Genomic DNA, 21315 nt, shown 5'->3' with positions numbered 1-21315 from the left:
GTCTGCAACCCCCTAAAAAGCTGATTGGGCCACATACCACGTATTCACCAGCAGTAGCAGGCGGGGTGCTCCCTAATCGCAGAAGAAAGGCAACAATTGTAAAAAACATACGTAATGGAAGCCCTGTAGCCACAAGGCTCCCAGTTGCGGCAGAAAGTTTACCAACAGCACCTAATCTTATCATTCCGAATTTATCTTCCCCGAAAAATACGCCCGGGGAAGCAAAAGCAGCTACCCAGCCTCGAAAGCCGAGGGATGTACACCCCGATTGCAGATGCTTTGTCTAATTTGCATTTCTGTATTCGAGAGGACTGGTGCCGCTTGTGGCTGCACGGGATAGCCAGAGCATCACTCGGTCCTCGGATGAGCCATCCAATGCTCTACCAGTAGCTGCTTCCGAAACCCAGTAGCGCATCTCAGGAAACCATCCAAGTAGGTGCGTTGCTGCTTGCATGTCTCGTACTGCAGCGGCCAGAGCCAGTGCATACATGGGGTGTCCGGCAAGCAGCAACACGTTACCCAGATACCGGGCTATCTGAGCTGCAGAATGGTATTGCATGTTTCCACTTGTGCAAAACGAATGCGCTTGTAAAACAGTAGATACTGGCACCACAGCCGACTGCATCTCTGGTACGGGTGCCGCTTCTGTCGGCATCCGTGCCACGTGCACTTGTGGATGTTGTTGTGCTTGCCTTTGTACGCGCAGCGTGGAGCTCTTCTGCCTTCTAGGCCGATGCAAATGCAGGAAAATTGGTTTCTCGCCAACAGGGAACTGCTGAGCAAAGGAAGAGACCGCTGCAAAAAAGTCACGCGGCAACACCCCTGCAGCTTCCTTTGCTGCTCTTGTCGGACTGGCTGTGTCAGGTACCGCGGTTACACACACAAGACGAGCATTTGTATCCTGCTGGTGCGGGGGGCGGGTAGGATGCCACAGAGTGCTGCTCCGGTGATCTCGCAGCCAAGACGGAAGGTCAAGGGCCAGAATCGTCGCAAATTCGAACAACCGAAGCCACTGCTGCTGTCGAAAGAGTGTTTGAGCAGCGACGGCAACCGCATTCTCTACTTCCTGATATATTCGTGCTGCCAGTAGGCGATCTTCAGCCGCCAACTCTAAAGGGACGCATGACAGACAGGGCTCTCCCAAAGTCATGGCAAAAAGCCCATTTCCTTCGTTCACTGCAGGATGAGCGAAAGTAGCATCACCGCTCAGGTGGACGCCCCCGTTTAAGGGCCGCCAAAGTAACGACTGCAACTCTTCACGCTGCCGGTTTCTCTCTTGAAGCCTTCGTTGCTGCTTTGCTTTCTGCTGGCTAATTGCCCGCTCGGCCTTGGGTGCTCGTTGAGACGCCATGTCTGAGGCGGACTTGAGCGCTGAGCTCTCCCAATGATGTTGGTCACCAATGCTGCGCAGTGTGCCCACAGGTTCAGGGTGGCGTCTATGTGTAAAAAAGGCCCAGAAGAAATGTAGCAGCTTGCGGACCAGGTGAAAGTCACCAACGGCCAGCGCAGCACGGAGAAGCGGCAGTACGCGGCGACATCGCACCTGAAACGTGTAACCGCAGCATTCCAGAAACGAAGAACTAGCAGTTGCATATGTTAGGCTACATGATAGACAGTAGTAGATTGAATCGATCCATTTAGAGAAGAGACTCGAAGGGGAACGGTGTGGTGTTACAAAAGCTTAAAGCAACAAACAACTGGATGGCACCATGCAGCAGCAACAGCACCTCTAGAGGTCCTTCCGTCGCCTGAATTGGTAGCAAATACAGCGAAGCGGTATGCAAGAGTCCGCTGTTGAGGGACTTGGTGAAGAGTGCCACGGGGTCGGCGGGTGGCAGTTGTTGCTGGAGTAGCGAGCCGAGTACTGCAGGAGAAACAAGGGGCTCTGTCTTTCGCATGCAGGAGACAACCGTAGCAAGAAACAACTGGGGAGACTGCTGCTGTAGTGTTCGCAGCAGCCACAGAAGAGCGATGCCCTCTGGGGACTTCATGAGCGCTGCTGCTGCTGCAGCAACAACACGCTCATTCCCAGTGGACTTTTCGAGGGTAGACGCGTGCAAAACACTGGGGCTTGATGTCGAGGCAGATGCAGGTGGTGAATGGATCTCAGGCTGCTGCTCCGTGGTCTCCTGGGCGCGCAGTTGCATCCGGTGTGCCTTTCCTGCCTTCGAATAGGTGGAGATACACCGCATCAGCAGGCCGACCTGACACAGCTCCAACAAATGCGGCGCGAGCGGAGATGACTGGAATTCGTCTACAAGGTCTGAGATAGACTCAAGGAGCCTGTTAACGCAAGTGTTTCTGTGCGAGTTGCTGCCACTGCACTCCAAACTTCGCGTGGAGCGTTCCGTCCTATTTTCGCAGTCCTCCAGGCAGCCCAAGGATGCCTGTGAGTAGAGGGGGATGCGCGCAGCAGCAGCTAGCAGCAGCCGCTGCAGGAGCGCATGCATGCAAGGCTGCAGCAGCAGCCGCAGCTGCATGACCGGTCCAGTTTGCAGGGGAACGCCGAGGGCAGCGTCGCGGCTTGGGGAGCAGGCGACAGCTACTCCCATCTGAAAGGCGCACACGATGCAGCAAACGCCACAGCTGTCTTAGCGGGTACAGCGGCGATTCAATCGCTTACCGGCACAAGGAGGTCTCTGGAAAGTAGCTGCGCTGGTGCTCAGTATACAAAGCGTATGACACGCACGCAGCGGCGCACTGCAAAAAGTCTACAAAGGAGGGCGTATTTAGCAGCCTATTGCAGCAGGGGTGGCGGTGAATCATGCGGGGGTAGAGCGGTAAAGAGACGCATTCAGTGCGGACTTCTCCTATGATGCCGAGGATATGGAGTGGCTGGGGCCTCTTTTCCACGAGCAGCACCAAAGCGGAGCGCAGGCGCACATCGGTTGCTTCCACAAGCTGTTCGGGTGTGTGGTTAGCCAGAGCCGCTGTGGAGGTTCCCGAGTAGTGGAAAGTGACGGAGGTGAGCATCAGCCCTGCAGTGCTTTGAGCCCAAATAGCCCAGCCAGCCATGCAGCAGCAGCAGAAGTCGCATCCTGCAGGACAGTTCCCACGCAAGAAACGGTATCCTTTTCCTCCAATCCCTGCGCATCCATTCTGTGAAATCCTCTTATTGTACCGAGGCAGCAGCGGTAACCCGCGGCAAACGCAAAGCAGGAGCAGCAAAGCACTAGCAACACAGCATCACAAAAAATCGCAAGGCACGTGGCACCACGAGATATTGAATAGCGCCAAAAGGACGCTAAGGGTAGCAGAACCAGGAGCGTCCTACCATCAGTCCTGGCTTCCCGCGGCTGTGCAGACACCATGGGGTCGTTAAACGGAGGAGCTGACGACTCCGGAACGCCCGCAGAGCTGTGACACTCCGAGCGGAAGAGGGGGGCTTCTGTGACACTTGTTCGCCGCTCCAACGTTCTGCCTCCTGGTTCTGCTTGGGAACTCAAAGTAGGCGCAGCCGCCACTGCTGCAGTTCCTCCTCCGTAGTCTGCTGGGGGCGATGGGAGGGTACAACAGGCACCACGCGTGTAAGCCTCCAGGCTGCACGAAAAAGGACAGGTTGCGTTGCCACGCATGTCCGCACTCTTAGCTACGCGGCGCGCTCACGACGTCGTGCCTCAGGAAGCCTGGTCCAAGAAGAAACGAGCGGCAGGCTCCACCGACATGCCTCTTGAAGAGACGCGGCTCGAGTGCAGCCCTCGCTGCGGCGAGCAGTGCGTGCCAGTACTGTGTCAATAGACTATGCGTGCACCAGGTGCTGCAACGTTCATGCATGATAAAAGAACAGCTCACCTGGTGGCACTGCTGCGCTGCTTTTCAGGCTGTCTCGACAGCCGGCTTCGACCTGCTGCCCAGAAAGTCTGCCACCGACGCCGCAGCTGCTGCCCTGTTGCTGCTGCCGAGTCTTCCAGCTCTTCTGACACCTTTTTAGAGGCTTTGCAAGGCTTTGGAGAGACAGCAGTGCCCCTTCGAGGCCGCTCTGCCGCTAGAGCCGGGAGCGATAGGGGAGCGTAGCGTTCCCGCATCAAGTGCCTGCGCTGCTCGTGTGTGCGATGCAGCTGCTGCTGCTGCAACTCAGGACTGCTGGCGTGAACCGTGCTTGTGGGGAAGAGCGGCATCGCCGCAGCAGGACGAGGGAAATCAACGAAGCCTTGGAACGTCTGCCGCTTCACGATCGTCGGTGCGCCTCCAGAGGCCATGCACCACAGAGCAGCGGAGGAAGCAGCATCAGCAGCAGCCCCCCCAGTACTGTCGATTGAGTCCGCGTTGCGGAAGAAGTTTGAATTCGATGCGCCATGCGCAGATGAAAGACGTTTTCCACATAACCCGTCTCCTGGTGCAGACCACCTGAAAGGAAAGTTAGCAAGGCCGCCTTCAGTTGCATCGTCCCCCCCTGATGAGCTCCTGCTGAATGGGTTGCTGCTCTCTCGGCTGCTCGTGTTTTTTGCTCCACTCGCACGTTCCGCAGGAATATGCGCAACGCCTGCTCCATGCAGGCCGCTGCGGTTATCGCGGAGAACGGAGATTCCCTTCTCACCCGAGGATCCAAATGCTGCAGTCACAACGGCCGGCTGCTGCAGCTCCTGCTCTCCATGTTCCGACGGTCCAGGCGGTTGAGAAGAAAGCCCCACAGGTGCCGTGCAGGTGCAGCAACAACACGCAGGTAGGAGCTCTCTTCTGCATCCCGTATCGCGCTCCTCTTGAAGCTTCCGTGAGCGAAGCACGCGAACATGCGCGGACGGTAACACGTAGTGCTCACGCATTTGAGCTTCTGCACCGCTCCACAGACCTGTGACGCCCTGTGCCAGCAGCGTGGCAGCCTCCACAGCGAGCCGCGGAATGCGGTAGCTCCTCTGTTGCGGCTGCGTATGCACGGCCTTCCCAGGGGCACCCAGACGCAGCAGCAGCAGATCTCCCGACTGCAGAAGCAGGAGCAGCAACCACACGCAGCCTACAAAGCGGATTTGCTGCGGCGGCCTGTCGCAAAAATCTGAGAGATCCAGTTGCCAGAGAGCCGCCACATCGTACTGCTGGTGTCGTCTGCGCTCATGGCACGGTGGCTGCAGCTGGTACGCCGTAAGAAGTCGCAAAGCATCGAAAACTGCCAAAACGGGCTTGCTGGCGTCTCCCGCATAGAAGCACTGCAAGGCGCAGGCCGCTGCGCCGCTGCAGACGACGCAGCAGCAGCAGCCGCTGCCGCTACAGCTGCCTCTGTCGTTTCTTTCGCAGAGGCAGCAGCGAAATCCGCGAGGCGTTGTAGGTCTCAGCAAGCGCTGGTGCTGCGGGGGTGGCAACACTGTGGTTATTTGGGGTCTAGCGGGGAGGCGGGTAATCTCGGCAACGCGGCAGCGCAAGTCCAGTCGCTCGCTAGAGCTGAGCCACACCATCGCGTAGTGTCTCATATTGTGGGTGCCGCTGCCAATCCTCGTCTCTCGCGCAGTCGTTCCTGAAGAAAAACTTGCACCAAGTCTTGAGGAGCTGATCCTGGAGTCCGCAGCCGCTCCCCACATGAGTGAGGACTGCTGCGGGTGCTGCAGGTGCAGGTGCTGCAGCTGCAGCCACGCCGTTTGCTCGTGTATAGCGAAGGGGATATGGTCAGCGAAACGCGACGGGCAGCTTTCTACTGCAGCAGCGACGGCAGCCTCCACCCCGCGATGGATGTGCAAAGGTAGCAGCCAGCGGGGAGAGGCATCAGTGGCCCCAAGGAGGCTGCGTGGCTCGGGAGCTGCAGCAGCCGCCGGTGGTGCACCCCCCAGCGGGATTGACGCGGAAGTCGTTGCGAAGAAGATGTCGTTTGTGTACCACCCAAGAGGAAGAAGGCCCGTTGGCAACTGAGCCTCCTGCCGCTCGCTACAGAGCAGCCTCCAACGCCTCTGCAACAGCGCGAAAAGAGCAACGCCTCGACTGCCAGCCACCAGCAGCTGCGCGCCGTCAGGGGAGAGGGCTGCCTGCCGTAAGGGGAAGGCCTTCGCAGTGTACAGACAGGGCGGCAGCGGGATCAGCGAGAGGGAAGCAGCAGGACGCCCTGCGCCTAGAAAGCTCCACACCAACAAATGCGAGCCGCCAAGAAGCACCCTGAACACACAGGCACGGTGGAATCAGCAGGGGTCAAAAAGTGGGGGACTATGAACGGCGGCGCAGAGAAGACGGTCAAAAAAGGCTAGCAGCTCAGCGCTTTGAAAGAAATACTGCAAGCGTGCGCTCTCTGCACTGCCGGCGAAGAGCGCTAAAAATGCGGCTAAGAGGCATCCCTCGCGTGACACCTTCCCACGGACGCACCTGCTGGTAAGATCTGATGAGCACCGGCTGCCACTCACGTCAACAGCCGAGGCTGCAGCAGCGACAGACGCGCTCCTCACGATGGATACCTCTACCAGCTGTTCTGGAGGAGATCTAAGGGTGGCATCATCCTCGGCAGCAGCATCCGCAGGCAACGCCGCGTCGCAGCCCTTGGGACTAGTGCCAGTGCTGCTGCTGCTACTGCTGCTGCTGCTGCTGCTACTGCTGCTGCTGCTGCTGCTGGACTCATACTGCGCCTGGTGACTGGTTTCATAGGACAAACACATAACGTGAAGCAGAGAAAGGTCCCCCATCACCCAACTGCATAACTGCCCGGCACCTTCAGCTGCCCCTGTAGCAGCGGCTGCAGCTTTTGCCGGTGCTGCGCCTGCACGCAGTACTTCTCCCGGATGGAAGCGCGGCAGGAAGGAAAATGCAGAGCTGCTGCTCGGAGGGTGCTGCTGCTGCAGCTGCTCCTGCAAGTTGGCGGAATTTGCGGTGCACGAGTCGGCGACGGCGGGTGCTGCTGCTGCTCCCTTCCATGCCGCAGCCTCAAGAGGATCTGCGAGGGAAAAGAGAAGGTCCCCTAAATGACTGTAGACGGCAGCACCCCCTTTAACCCACCGCACTGCTAAGGCCGCGCCGTCTGCTGTCCACTGCAAACTCTGCACACTGTGCGCCTCTTGATAGAGGGCACCCGCAGGAAGCGTGAGTTCAGGAGCTGGTGGATTTCCCGCTGCGTGTGCTGCTGCAGCTGCAGCTGCAGCTGCACGGCTGACGTCCTCGGGTGCCGTGAGGACATGCAGCAGCTGCGGCAGCAGCGTGAAGCCGTCTCGCTCGACATTCCGATGGGCAGGCTTCGGCAGTCGCTGCTGCTCTTGCATGCGCTGCTGGTGTCTCCTGGTGCATGCACGCCGCTGTACAGGGTTCCTGGACCAGAGCAGCCTGTATATCTCGACCTCTCCGCTTTTAAGCCCCACAGCCACCAGACTGCGCTCGCCTGTGAGTGCGCAGCAGCAGACAGCGTGATCGCGCAAGAGCAGACCTAGAGGCCTTCTATGCGGAGGCTTTCTTTTGGGGGCAGTTCTGCTCTTGCTTGCTGAGGCGCCGCGAGACTCAGGGGGCTGAGCCTCGGAGGCTGAGTGCCCTATGCAAACGCGACCGTTCAAACCCGCGCCGATGCTGATGTTTCTCCAGCGGCTGTGTCTCGTGCTGCTGCTCTCCCCGTCGCCCGTGCTTTGACACCTTGAGGCTGCTGCTGGATCCGCCATGGCTGCAGCTGAAGCCTGCCGAGAAGGCTGCTGCTGCTCCTGCTGCTGCTGCTGCTGCTCCTGCTGCTCCTGCTGCTGCTGCTGCTGCTCCTGCTGCTGCTCCTGCTGCTCAGGCACCTGCTGCACGGCATGCTGAGGAACCACGGTATTTGGAAGAAGGTCTCCCTCAGCGAGTTCGCGCTCACCGGGAGGCGCCTTGCGGGTTATTCCACGCAGAGGAAAACGCCAGGCCAGCAGCATGAGCTCACCGACGGCTGTCACGACTGCCAGGATGTCTATTCGGCAGTCCAGCTGCATTTGGCGAATGCCGCGCGAATACTGGAGAGAAGGCGAGCTGCTCTCCAACACGGATCCAGCGGTCTGGCTGCGCACCAGGTGGGGCTCACGCGTGCGAGTTTGCTGCGACTGCGACTGCTGCAGCGACCTCTGATGCCGCAGTAGCCAATAATGCCCCCTTGAAGACTTTTTACTGCGTCCAAGTACAACTTGTTCCCCGTCCCAGCTGCTCGTGCTGCTGGCAGTGCCGCTGTATGCGCTTCCCGCGCGAAGCGCCGCTGCGTTGCACATGGCCCTCCCACCAGAGCTCCTGCTGGCTGCCCCTGGCTGCCTGAAAGAAGCCAGCAGGCTGCTGTTGCCGGAAGAACTGCTGCGCTTGCTGCTGCTGTTGCTGCTGCTGTTGCTGCTTTGCCTGCTGTTGCTGTTTCCTCTGCTGCTGTTGCTGCTGGCGCTTGCGGCACTGCAGCTACCGCCAACTGGCCAAGAGGGAGAATTAAATGATCCCCGAGCGCAGTGGGAAGGCCTGCTTTCTGCATTCGGCGGGAGGCATGATGCAGACCGGCGAAAGTTGGAGCTCAACGCACATCGCCTCTGCTGTCTCGGGTTAGTCTTGCAGGTGAGCGTGCTGCCGCAGCCTCCGCAACGGCCGTCTTGCGCGTCCGTTGCTGGCGATGAGGCTCTACTTACTGTGGCACTACGCCATCGCAACGCTGGATTCAGGGTGTCTCTAGAGCCGGCTGCGAGGAGGCAGGCATCTGGCAAATCGGGGAGCAGCTGTGCATCTTGTGCGAATGCGGGGAGTCGCAGCAGCTCAGAGAGCGAAGCATACCCCTTGGGGTGATAAAGGTAAGTCAGTGGGAGCCGACGACCTCGGCATCTGCAACGCTTGCACGACAGAGTCGCTGCAGCGGTTGCTGGTGGAGGTGCGCTGCTACGACTGCTGCTATTGGTGCTATTTTTTCCGTTTCGCCCTCCACGGGGGAGACGCATGCCCTCCAAGTCGAAGCAACAAGAGCAGCCACCTCCGCAGCCTTTGCACAGACACCCTAAACCGACGACTGCAGCGGCAGATCCTGCTTGGACCGCCGCAGCTGTCGCTACAGCAGCCCCCGCAGCAGCAGCAGCAGCGACTACTACAGCTGCAGAGGCACCTGCCGCTCCGGGGCACACACCCGCACGTCGGACGACTCTGATAAGGTCTGTAGTGTACAGACACCCCAGCACCTGCGTGAGGCCCCCTAAGTGCAGCCAAAAGAGGGCGGGCTGCCTGCTGCACCCCACCAGCAGCAGCTGCTGCTGCTGCTTCTGCCACACCGGGCAACAGAGGGTAGACGGTCGCACTGGCAAGCGCAACAGCAAGCAGAAAGACACAGACACGGGAGCCGTATGCGCAGACCTATAGGCCGTTATCATTGAAGGCATGGACCTAATGGCTTGCTCCGCTGTTGTCGCGTTTTCTGCGGCTGCTGGCTGCAGCAGCAGCTGCTGCTCCTCCTCTTCTGCCGCGCTATCCTGCCCTTCCCCGAAGCTCAAGCTCCCCGAGTGGTGCAGAGTGGCTGCAGCAGCGAACCCTTCGAGCAACCAGCTGTCCTCTCCTGCCCCTCCCGCCACGGAGACTGCTGTCGGTGCCTCGTCCCCGTACCGCTGAGAGGGAGGGGCTGGGTAGCTGCGGCTTGCGCCGCTTTCGCCACGATGCTGTTGCTGCTGCTGCTGCAGCAGCGCGTTGCCACCTCTGCCAATGGAGAAGACGCAAATGCACGCCAGAGGATCTGCACTGACGAAAAGGGCAGAAGAGTCTGAACCCCAGCAACAGCAGCACAGATTTCCGTAGACCTCCGAATCCACAGGCAGCATGCAGCTGCCGAGAAGCATGCGGCACTGCCCGTTGCTGTAAACGAAGACTCCCCACGGAGAAAGCACAGCAATGTATAGGCCGCAGGGGGATACTTGGATGTCGGATACTACAATGCTTATCCTGCCGCTGTTGCTGGGAGTGCTGCAAGCACGTGGGCTGATTCGCTCCTTAGCGGGAGGGAGCGGCAGCGAGAGCACGCTGGGCTGCCCGTACGCGCTAATCATTGCCGCTGCTGTCGTTTATCCTGCTTTAGTCGGAAAAGAGGGAAATAACCCTCAGGCCGCCTGTCTGGGGTTGATTTCTTGGCGAAGACAGCGCCTGCAACAAGCGAAGCCGAGAGGCACAGGAAGACGACTGCGACGCGTGCAAGAGAGAGAGAGAAACAGCCCTGCAGAAGTGCAGTGCAGCTAGCATATGTATATATATATAGGGAAGGGCGGTGGAGAAGGAGGGCAGGAGCATGCAGAAAGAGAGCTTCCCACGCATAAACACGCCTATACACAGACAGACAGACAGGCAGACAAACACGCAACATCGCAGCGAGCGAGCAGAAAGAAAAACAAACACAAGCCTTTGCTTCAGAGCATCGCAAGATCACCTAAAAGTCCACCTTAGACCATCGCAGTCTTGCAGCATCCTTTCCAACGCCCCGTGGTATCTGCAAGCACAAAAGATCCTCAAGTTTCATGGATGGAAATGCGGCGAAGACTTCCTGGAGGTGCGTGTAAACGGCTGCTTGTCTGCGAATGCTACGTAAGACTCCTAAATGGGGAGAGGCCGGAAGTAGGATGTGGGAAGAGTCGAACTCTCGCAGACACTGGAGATAAGCCGTCTGAACGGGGATAGCACACACAGGCACAGCCCCAGCAGGGTGCATGCATCTGCAGCACCGAAAGAACGGCAGTACACGTGCGAATTCTCACTTTAAAAAGTTGCAAGAGAAGGCGAATGGCAGAAATAGGGGGGGCGCATACGAGTTTTGAGGCGCAGGGTAGGTCTTCTGCTCTCTCAGGCTTCTGCGACATCTGCTGGGGATGCTGTTGCATGAGGGCAGTTTTTGCACGGGGAGTCCTTTCCATGCTGCACCCTTGGAGGGTCTGCAACGCAGCAGTTACAAGCAAGCAGCGCGCGGTTCGCCTGTGCAACTAGCAGCATGCACAAGGACCGCTTCGGTAGAGCACCTGTCGCTGCCGTCTCAGCTTCAAGCACGCCAGTAGAGCAGCAGCACACCGAGAAGCCTCTTGTTGTGGGCCGTGCATGCGCATGGCGCCTGGAGCGCTCGCGCTGTCGCGTGCGTAGCTGGGCTCAGGAGGAAGAGCGACTTAGAAAAGCGGCGCTCACTTGCTGTAAGCATGCGCTGCCCTGCAGGGGCAGGAGCTGCAGTATCGGCACGGCGCGAGAGAGGGAGACAGAGAGTTTCGCGGGCCGAATTCCTCGTTGAAGAGGAGGAAACGCGGGTGACGACACACCTGAAGGGGCAGGAGCCGCCGGTGCTGCTGCCGTTTTGTGCTGCTACTGGTGCTGCTAGCGTGGTGTCGAAGAGCCTCGGGGGAGCAGGCAGAGGGGCTTGTGCGGATCTCTATGCTTTCGCTGGAGGGCGCTCCTTCGGAAATAGCAGCAGAAGCTGCAGCAGATGCGTCCACGGGCAGAGGGAGGGCGAAGTGCGCTGCAATCGAGTACTTGGAGGGCTTTAAAGGCGGTGTCGGCTACTTGAGAAGAACAGGAGGGATCATGGAGGGCCGTCGCAGGAGTCGCGTCGTTGGTGAGGCGGCAAAGAGTGCAGCTTTCGTGCGGACAGACACACCCTAGAAACAAGGGTGGACAGACACACGGCTACCCCCGAAACTTTCCCGCACAGCCCATGAAGGCCTTCCGAGACTTGGGGGAGGCGGGTGAGGCGGATGGCGTGCTGTTGCGGAGCGTACAGCCGCCGATTCGGCTGTTATTTCGGTTTGTTTCGCCGTTTTTCTTCTGGTCGGGGGCTGTTGCCGCTTGCGCAAGCGTCGCCACTGCGAGCCGGCACATACGCGGGCGAGCACGAGAGGCCCCACTGCAGTCGTCGTCACTCCCCGAAGCGTGAGCGGCGCTGGTTTTCGACCTCCCAGCCTTCCTCCGCGGTGTCTCGATCCGAGAATTTCTATTTTGGCGAGCTGAGAAAAACTCAGCGGCGAAGGTCCATGAGAGCTTCTTCGCAACGCGCTCTGGCTTCTTGTCGTGGTGCGAGTCTTCCGGCGGCTAGGGACGCCTCGCCAGCAAGCCCCTCCCGCGCGGCTGTTATTGCGGATTCCCGTCATTAAAAGCCCCAACGCATGCAGCAACAGGCTCCAAACCACGCCGTACCTGGTGTTTACGCGGACGGGGGGGATGAGGCTCCCAAACAAGGCTTCCCGCCGCCATGCTAGACTTGTGGCGCTCATGTGTGCTGCTCTGTGCGTTGCTCCTCCCGCTGCATTTGCCCTTTGGGAGGGCACTCGAGGCAGTCTCGACGCGGCGATGCAGCGGAGACGCACTGCTTTCCTTCCCCCCTAGCCGCCGCTGTGCCTCGAGGCAGCTCCCCTCGGCCGCGCTGCTGCAGATGCGCTCGTGCCTCGCCCCAGCGCTTCCGCCCCCCCCTCTGGAAGGAGGTCAGAAGACACCTCCGGGGGAGGCAGGAGAGAGCGCGGAAAGGCTGGCTCCCGCAGCTACAGCCGCCCTTCGAGCCATCATCGATAGGTCCCACGACGTTCGCCCAGTACAGGCAGGCGAAGGAGGCCCTTCACGGGGTATCTCACGAGAGCCGCTTGGCGCAGCGACCTCTTCCGCGGATGTCGTTGCCTGCTGCCCAACTTCCGAAGACTCCGGCACGCTGGCAACCCAGGGGGGAGGGGAGGAGGATCTGTCGCTTCGCTCCTTCTTGTCGAGACAGCTGCTGGTGTGGGGCCCCGAGCAGCAGGCGCTCCTCCCAGATTCCTGTGTGCTCCTCATCGGAGCTGGTGGAGCGGCAGTAGAAGCTGCAAAGTGTTTGCTGCAGTCGGGTGTAGGCCGCGTTCTTCTAGCCGACCCAGAGCCGCCCAGTCCTGCCGAGAGAGCGGCGAATTTTGCTGTCGCCGAGCACAGTGCAGCGGCGTGCGAGAAACAGAGCGCCGCACTCCCTTTGGACGCAGACGCTACAGCCGCCTCCAGCCAATGCAGCGAAGAACCCGCCATCCAGCTCGCGAAACATCCCGAGCTGCCACGAGAGCCGCTCAAGGGGCAACTGCCCCCCAAGCGGGATACCCTGACACGCGCTGCAGTTGCGTGTGGGGCGCTGCGCCGTGTTGCGGCTCCGTATGCGCGGGTTTCTGAGGTGTCTCTACAGCAGCAGGCCGGCGAGGCTGCTCCTGCCTGGCGCATGCGCGTGCTGCAATTGCTGGAACAGGTCGATGTTCTGCTGCTCTGCGATCGTCCGCTGCAACAAAAACTGTTTTTCGCTTCGCTAGCGCGCGAATTGCGGATTTCCAAGCGGCGCCTCCCTCAGGGTAGCCTCGATCGGCAGCAGCGGAGCGCAGGCCCTCTCGTCGTGGCTGTCTGTACAGCCGGCCTTACCGGCAGGATCGCCGTAGACTTTGGGGATTTTTGCTTCTCGGGAGTCAACGAGGAAGCGGCTCTTGCAGCGCTCTTGCAGAAGCACGCACAGTCTCAAGAGCAGCAGCGCGAGCAGCTGCAAAAGCCACACGCCGCAGAGGCAACGTCCGTATCTTTTCCACCGCTCAGCGAGGCTCTGAGCCTCCAAGGAGAGGGCCTGTGCGCTTCTCAACAGTCGGAGCGCGCAGTAATTGGAGAAGAGCAGCAGTGCCTCACTGCTGCGTTTGAAGCCTTGGACGCCGAGGAGGCAGGAACGCTACCAGAGAACAACGACGCTGAGCGTGTATCCGACGGTATAGGAGCACAAGCGGCGCTGGATCTGGAGAGCCCTGAAGCTCCAAGCGATGTTGGAAGTCTAAGGAGCTGGAACGCAAGCCGTATTACCAGTACTTCGCGAGTTGCAGCGCGAGCTGCTGCTATCTTTCTTCGCCGATTTGGACCTTCCGAAGCTGCACAACAGCCCTCCGCTGCTGTTGCTTCTGCTGCCAACTCGGCAGCCGCTGCAGCTACTGCGGAAGGGGCAGCAAAGGCTGGAGAGCTAGCGGTTCTCATGGCCAAAGGCTCACGAGGCCATCTCGCCCCCATTGCGGCTGCGATGGGTAAGATCCACCATTTCCTGCTGTGCTGTTACCGTGTCTTGAGAGTGTATGGGAGGAAGGGCTCAATTGAAGGAACAGAACTCTTTGACTTCAGGTGCTCCTTCTCAAATAGTAGGGCTGCTGCAAAGTTTCGTGTGAGCCTTGGTGCGATCTGCCTCAGGCGCCTTCGCCGCCCAAGAGACTCTCAAGGGCCTCACACGGAGATATCCGCCGCTGCAACGGCCATTCGTGCTGCAGGCTCTCGACCTTCTAGCGCTCACTGAAAACGGCGGCAGCAGGACCAGCTCTTGCAGCAGCACTAGCAGCAGCTCTTGCAGCAGCACTAGCAGCAGCTCTTGCAGCAGCACTAGCAGCAGCTCTAGCAGCAGCACTAGCAGCAGCTCTAGCAGCAGCACTAGCACGAGTTTAAGGATGTGCTTCTTTGCCAAGCCTACTGAGGGACTCGCTGAGCATGGAGCACCAGCCGACTCGCCAGTTGCATCAGCCGGCGCGGACGATGCTGCCATAGACGCGACTGTGCTGCCTTCACCCTGGGCAGGGCAGCAGCAGCTCTTAGGCGAGGAGCTGCAGAGACACCTGAACCATATGCGCGTGCTGCTTGTGGGTGCGGGAGCCATCGGCTGTGAAGTGCTCAAGAATTTCGCTCTCATGGGAATTTCCACGCAGTGCCCTGGCCGCAAGACTGGCACCAGGGATAGCAACTCGACTGCCCGTTCCCACAGTTGCAACAGCCGGTGCAGCGCCACGAGCAGCAGCTCCGCAAGAGGGGGCCTCATCGCCGCATTGCGTAAGGCCTACCGTGACTTGCGCCGACGCCGAGAACTCTCAGGATCTGAGGCAGCGGCTAGAGCAAGTGGAACGAGCGCAGCAGCAGCAGGCGGGCTCTGTGAAGCCAAGCACTGCCCTGGAGGCTTGCTGTCTGTGATGGACGGCGACGTCGTGGAAGTGTCGAACCTGAGCAGACAGGTCCTCTTCAGTTTTTCCTCGCTGCAACAGCCCAAGGCATCTGCGGCGGCAGCAGCTGCTGCACGGCTGTCCAGCTGCATGCAGCTGCAGGCCTTCCCCTTGATGGTCAGTTTCGCCGTTACAACGGCTCTGGCGCTGTGGCCGTCCTGCTGTCGAGGCGTACTGCCGTAAATCTCCAGCGCATGCTAAAGGGCTCGTTGCGACTTCGAATGTGAAGCGTCTAATCTCTGTCGCTTTCGGCGCTTGGCCGCATCCCTGCCTCAGACGAGAGGAGCTACACCGACAGTTCTCAGAGGTCCACACAAGGCTTTTCGGCGGGGTCACCCCCCGCGCACTGCCTGCTTTCTTAGCTGCCGCCTCCAAACGATTTCCTAAGACGGCGCATGCCTGTGATTGCGCGTGTGGGTGGTGGCTACTGCAGCTGACGCCGGAGACCCTGCGCAAACTCCCCTCGATGTTTTTTCAACAGCAAGACTTAATCGTTGCTGCGCTTGACTCGGTGGAGGCGCGGCTGTACGTGGACGCCCTCTGTTTGCTACACGCCAGGCCTTGGGTAGAAGCCGGCACGCTTGGCCTTAGAGGTACGTCAAAACGCCTTACAGACGAGGCGTTCGGTGCATTTCTCGACCCCCTACTCGCTACGCTGTGCTAACCCGCCTGTGGCTGCTTCCCTCCACGAGGGGGTGATGCGGTCTTGGGTGTGGGATTTTTGCTTCCTCTGTAGCGCTTGCTGCTGCCTGCTGATGCTGTTGCGGGGGGGAGGATGCGGTGCGACTCAGGGCATTCCCAGAGCCTTGTTCCCCACTTGACGGAGCCGTACGGCGCAGCAGCTGCGACTGCTGGCGCTCCTTCCCTGGCAGCCGTCCCGCTTTGCTCCGTAAGAGGAACCCCCACCGCCCCTCTTCACGCCGTTCATTGGGCATCAGCTGTGTTGCATCAGACCTTTCGAGGCGACCTCGCAGCAGCTCATCTGCTGCTGCAGCAGTTAGTGGAGCAGCATACGCACCCCTCAGTGGACCGACCCGAAGGAGTCTCGGCTCTTGATGGCCCCCCGTTTGCGGCTTCGCCGGACGCGTCAGAAGCGTCGAGCGACGCGGTAATTACCACGAAGATCGAATGCTCGGAAACACAGAAGGCGCTGCGCCTTCTTGGCAGGGCACCAGCGGCTGTCGCTGCCGCTGCTGCCGGCTCGCGGCGTCTGCGACAGCTGTTGCAGCTGGCACTCGAACTACTGACGGCTCACACAAGGAGACAGGAAGAAGTCTTGGAGGGCTGTCATGGACAGCTCCAGCATCCGAAGTGGCAGCAGGGGCAGTCGCAGCAACATCGATGCCGGTTAGGGGCCGGGGTTGTTCCCCTTTCTCCCGCACATCTGCTGCTGGTGTCTTGGGCGCTTTCCCTTTTTGACGTACTGTTTGACAACGGAGGTCAGCAGCAGGGGGACTTACATGGCTCGCCTTCCACTGTAGAGGACGCGTGGGGAGCTCGCGAGGCGAGTTCGTCTCAAAAGCAGCAACCGCTCTCCGCCGACCCCACCGACACAGACGTACTTGACTTTATTGCCGCTGCCGGGCAGCTGCTGGCGACTGCCCTGCACCTCGAGCAGGCTGCACTGCCTGGGGGTGTTGCTGCCAGCGCTTCTGCAGAAGCTGCTGCGGCTGCTTTGAGGCAGCAGCAGGCAGAAGAGTTGCTTCTCCGGGGCGGTGGAGTGGGGCCTTGGAGCCGGCAGTCCGTTTCCAACGCTCTGAAGCAACTGCTACAAGCGCGTCACGAACGCACAGCTGGAGCGACAGTCGGAACTACCCTCGCATCAGGAAAAGCAGCAAGAGGAATTGCAGATCTCTACTCGGCAGCCGAGGCACTGACACGAGCAGTATCAGCAGCGGCAAAGAGGCCAGACTCCCCCCCCCTAAGGCCTCCTGGACTGCCGTCGCTCTCCGCGGATGAGGCTGTGCCTCTTCGTTTTCTAACGGCAGCCGCGCGGCTGCGCTGCAGAGCCTTTGGGCTGTCGCCGCTTCCGGACCCCGAGGAGACGCAGCAGCTGCTTGGTCGGATAGTTCCCGCAACTGCGACAGCTACCACTCTGGCTGCTGCACTGGCTTGTCTAGAGGTATACCGGCTGGCAGCCCTACGCCTTGCAGGGTCGCACGGCAGTCAGGAACGAAAGCAGCAGCAGCCGCCACGAGAGCGAACGCAGCGAGCACAAAGGCGCATGCCCGTGTTGTGGCTAGACAGAGGCAGTCCCCACGCCAGGCGTGCTGCCCGAAAGCAGCAGCAACAGCACTTGCGCAGCAGCTTCTTTTCTCTCTCAGTGCCGTTTCTTGCAGAGGCGCCCCCCCTACGCCCGCCAACCCTCCGCTTTCGTGGAGGCCGCTGGGGGGGGCAGCCTCTGTCTCCGTGGAACTTTTTTCGCTTGCGTCTTCGCGGAAGCACGGAAGAGAGCACAAGAAGCAACGTGTCAAACGGAGTGGATGTAGGAGCAGTTGTGGGAGAAACGGAGGCAGCAAGCGCACTGACGATCGCTGAACTGGTGCGTCTCATAGAGACAGATGCGGGGGTTCGCGTGCAGTCTCTGACTTGCGAGGACACCCTTCTTTATTCGGCCCTTGAGGAGGGCAGCGCACTGAAGCAGCACTACGGTACACTGACGCCGCAAATCGCGGAGCTGTTTGACACCCAGCCGCAACCCCAGCTGCTGCCGTTGCCTGACCCCAAGACGCTGCTCAGTGAGGCATTGCAGCAGGTAATTAGCATGAAGGGACGCAGCAAGGGGCAGCAGGAACAAAACCGGCAGAAACAGCAGGAAAAGGAGCAATTGGTTTGGGCTGTAGTTGTCATTTCGGCTCTAGATTCTGCCGGAGCCGACGCCCCCCTCCCCCCGCTGAAGGCTTTAATTAAGGCCTGAGGCAGCTCTCAGTAGCAAGAGACCAACCTCCGACATGTAGACAATGGCCGACTGCGGCGTGGCTGCGCTAGCGAACTGCAGCTGTCTATAGTTGTCGTCAGTAGTGCATGGCTAGAGAGAACTAGTGGCGAACGTAAAAATGCAAGTAGGGAGGAGGCCGGTTGTGGGACGGGTCGAGTCAGTGCTCAGATCAACCTGATGCAATGCTCCCCGTTGGAGCGAAAGTACTGCCGTCTCGTGGCTCAAGAAAGCCCCTTTAGATTACCGTTCTTTGCGGCTGCTGTCCGCAGAGTCCAATGCTAAATTAGTCGGCACTCAGTCAGACAGACCAAAGAAACACAAATGCTTTGCGCGCTGAGTAACCGAAGGCAAGGGGAGGATCTGGCTGCTCCCTGCTTGCTTCAACCTGACACTGTCTACAGGGGCAGCAGTATACGGGGGCCCTTCTTTTACGGGAGCCCGCAGCAGGAACTTTGCCACTGAATGACTCATTCCTGCTTCAACTTTAAACTGGTTCACAGAAAGAAAAGATTGTACTGGACGCGCATGCTTCCACACCATGAAGACTCTTCAAGGACTCTCAGTGAGCCGCCAGTGGCGACGGCTTTTTCTCATCTACAGCCGCTTCAATCTTAGCTGCTAGAGCTGCTATCGGCTGCTGCAATACAGCAGGTAGCTCTGTTGTTGGCTGCTGCTGCAGCAGACCTTCTAGGGTCTCCTTTAGGCCTTCGACGGCCTCATCGTAAGCCTTAGCGACCTCCGCAGCTGCAGTTGCTGCTCGGGGATGTGTCGCCTTCTTTTCATGAACCTTCTCCCGAAGATCCTTAACCTCGTCATGAAGCTCTTCTCGAATTTCTTCCGCAGTGTCTATTTGGTCTTCCAACAGTTCCTGCAAGTGCTCCACGGCCTTTTCATACTCCTTGAGCAGTACGGTGACTGCGTCGGCCAAGAGTTCAATTCGTTGTAAGCCTGCTTGTATTTCCTCCTCGGCGTCGTCCTGCGTATTTTCCAAGTGTACATCCTGAAGGAGCGCGTCCATCATGCTGCTGAATGCCTCATCGTCTCCCTGTTTCTCCTTTTCCCGCTGTGGTGTAGGCGATATTTCCGAAGGCTGTGGCGATTCTGTAGTTGGCGGCTGTCCTTTCTCGTCTTCCTGTTGTGTGTGGCCAATTTGTTGCTGTGCGCCTATCGTTGCCTCTTGTTGAAGATCCACACTCTGCTTCGGGCCTTCTGCATCTTGCGATAGTGATTCGCTTTCTGCACTCTCGTTTTGCTGCAGCCTTCTGACGGGAGGTCTAAGGGCACCCCAGACGATTGTGTTAAGAATGTTGTCCACTTGGCCTAGCTGCTCTGGGAGGATGTGAAGACCCTCGGCGTTAATCCTTCTCTTGGTTTCTCGCTTCATGGCCCCCACCTCCGAGTCGACTTCCTGAGCCAGCTCACCTAATTTGGTAAGGAATGTTTCGAACGGCATGGCAGCAGCAAGCCCGCTGGCTGCTGCAGGAGACAGTCCGAGGTCACCCCATCCTGACACCCCGTGGGGTGCAATTGCTTCCCCGCCAATGAAGCCGCCAAGGAGGTGCTTGGCGGTGTCAACAGAAAGGAACGGAAGTAGCCCCTCCCTTGAAAGGAAAGCTCCTACTGCTCCATCTGTCGCGATCGATACGCCCTGCTGGAATGAACGCAGGGGTCCAGAAAGAGCATTTGCCTGTTGAGGTCCTGGGAATATGTTCTGGAGAGCCTCCTGCAGGGCGCCTATGTCAGCCAAGGGAGGCAGAGTCGGCATGGCGCCATCATCGCGCACGTTCAGCCCGCCGATATTCGGAAGATGCAAGTGGTGGAGTCCCAGGCCGCCGAGGCCAGCACTAAGAGAGTGCGAAAGGTTTGAAGGGTCGAGAGAACGGAAGAGGGAACCTGCGGCACCGAGAAGGCCAGAGCTGCCCACCAGGGGGGCAAGACGCCTAAGACGAGGGGTCTTCTCGAGGCGGCGCACAGTGGGGATCTCCCGCTGGTGCTTGAACAGGCCGTTTGAGGCGACAGAAGTAACTGCGCTCCTAAGAGTTTGGGTCATGCCACCCTGCAGCCCTTGGCGGAACTTTTTTACATGCTGTGCCACCTCCCGCTCATACGTGGTAATGATCATATCCACCTGAAAGCGACTTCGCCTGGCTGCATCCAGCACAAGGGACTCCTGATGAGTAAGACTGACATTGGAGGGAATTTCACCGGTGGAAAAGCTCTCCAGGCCTACCTTTTTAATAAGCTGTTTCATTGCAAACTCATCCATCCCATGCTTTTTCGCCCCCGTGATAAAGACCATGTCTTTGTATAGACGCTCTTTGCTGGTACTGACCCACGTGGTGAAGGAATCAAGCTGGTCCTTTTCACGAGCGCTCATGCCGCTGCTGAATAAATTGGTTACCGTGGATAAAGGCGCTGTAAGCTGAGACAGCCCAGAGAGGAGTTGCAGGCGTCGACTGGACACACCACTATGTGGAAAGGTGTGCTCAGAGAGGAGCTCCTGGATGTCCTTACCATTAGGTAGGCGTCCTTCCAGACGGCGGCGAACCCCATACTGCAAGGATATCTGGGGGAAATCTACTTCCTTATGTGCCTCCTTGGCAGCACCCAAGCGCACTGTCGGCGGAGATGGAGTATAGTCATTAAGGCTGGTCTGAGGCTGAGTCTTGCTACTGACTGCTTCGAAGCCCGCAGAGGCTTCGCTCTCGCTGTCGTGAAGTAGCGCGGCAACCTGATATGCTGGGTTCTTACCTTCCGGCAAAACGGATACACTCGGAGCATGCCCCTGTAGTTTTCCTGATGTAGCTGCTCCAGCATCAGCGTTCCGTTTATCGGGACTATCCACCGCTGGACGGGCAATTTCTCCTGACGGTGTGCCCAAGCAGGCATATACCAGACTGTGTGCAATTACGGCGGTAGCCACAATGGCCAGAAAGGCCTTATGACGACGCATACCGGGCATATTTACTACCTGCTCAGTTCAAACTTATAGGGTATATACCCACTCAGCGACTTGCGCAGCAACTGAGTCGCCTGAAAACCCAACCTGATACCGTTGCAGTTGTTAGATGCTAACATAGATTGAAGTGGGTTTCTATCCTTTATTGAACAGTTTAAAATGACATGGCTTCTTTGGGTGTGTGTATTTGAGAGCCAGGCGTACGCACGAAACTTCGTGCAAGCTTTGAGTACGCAGCCAGGCAGTTTACTCGCGCCGAAGAATCCCTTGCCGATAGGCGTAGTTCACCTGCATAGATTCAGATAGATTAAATAATTCTGGAGTACATGATATGTATGGTCAATTCCCTCCAGTACGTCAATCGACGGAGAGTATGGTCAGAGCGAATCCATGCTCTCCACAACGCTAGTACGCATCGCGCCTTTATGAAGCAGTTGTCTGGTTTGATCATTCGCATCATTAGTAGTTTGTTTCATGAAGCTTTAAAACAGATCTAACGAATGCTTAACGGGAGGACCAGCGTTTAACGAGCTAATGGAGCTCTTTTGAATCACTGTATGCAAGTTCGCTTGAGGAAGCTC

The 21315-nt window shown here is 58.8% G+C and overlaps 3 protein-coding genes across 3 annotated transcripts; 1 reads left to right on the top strand and 2 right to left on the bottom strand.

Moving 5' to 3' along the window:
- Positions 1-283: 283 nt before the first annotated feature.
- Positions 284-12078, bottom strand: LOC34623350. Its single transcript, XM_026337273.1, has 13 exons — positions 12022-12078; positions 11519-11831; positions 8037-8563; positions 7584-7652; positions 6784-7409; positions 6532-6726; positions 6280-6471; positions 4082-6075; positions 3883-3985; positions 3275-3540; positions 2806-3038; positions 1692-2552; positions 284-1543 (listed from the first exon to the last, which is right to left on the bottom strand). The coding sequence occupies exons 1-13, from the start codon at positions 12076-12078 to the stop codon at positions 284-286; spliced, it is 6696 nt and encodes a 2231-aa protein (XP_026193058.1).
- A 178-nt stretch (positions 12079-12256) lies between these two features.
- On the top strand, positions 12257-17754 carry LOC34624595. Its single transcript, XM_026337272.1, has 6 exons — positions 12257-13883; positions 14044-14157; positions 14347-14954; positions 15271-15430; positions 15629-15945; positions 15985-17754. The coding sequence occupies exons 1-6, from the start codon at positions 12257-12259 to the stop codon at positions 17752-17754; spliced, it is 4596 nt and encodes a 1531-aa protein (XP_026193057.1).
- Positions 17755-18334: 580 nt separating this feature from the next.
- On the bottom strand, positions 18335-20737 carry LOC34624596. Its single transcript, XM_022737671.2, has one exon. It carries the CDS (start codon positions 20735-20737, stop codon positions 18335-18337), a length of 2403 nt encoding a protein of 800 aa, XP_022592381.2.
- Between the last annotated feature and the right edge of the window lie 578 nt (positions 20738-21315).

This window comes from Cyclospora cayetanensis, unplaced genomic scaffold (assembly GCF_002999335.1).
Source record: "Cyclospora cayetanensis isolate NF1_C8 unplaced genomic scaffold, CcayRef3 CcayRef3_contig_173, whole genome shotgun sequence".
NCBI classification, from domain to species: domain Eukaryota; phylum Apicomplexa; class Conoidasida; order Eucoccidiorida; family Eimeriidae; genus Cyclospora; species Cyclospora cayetanensis.
The sequence above is the reverse complement of the archived record's forward strand: the minus strand, read 5'-3'. Positions and strand labels throughout refer to the sequence as shown.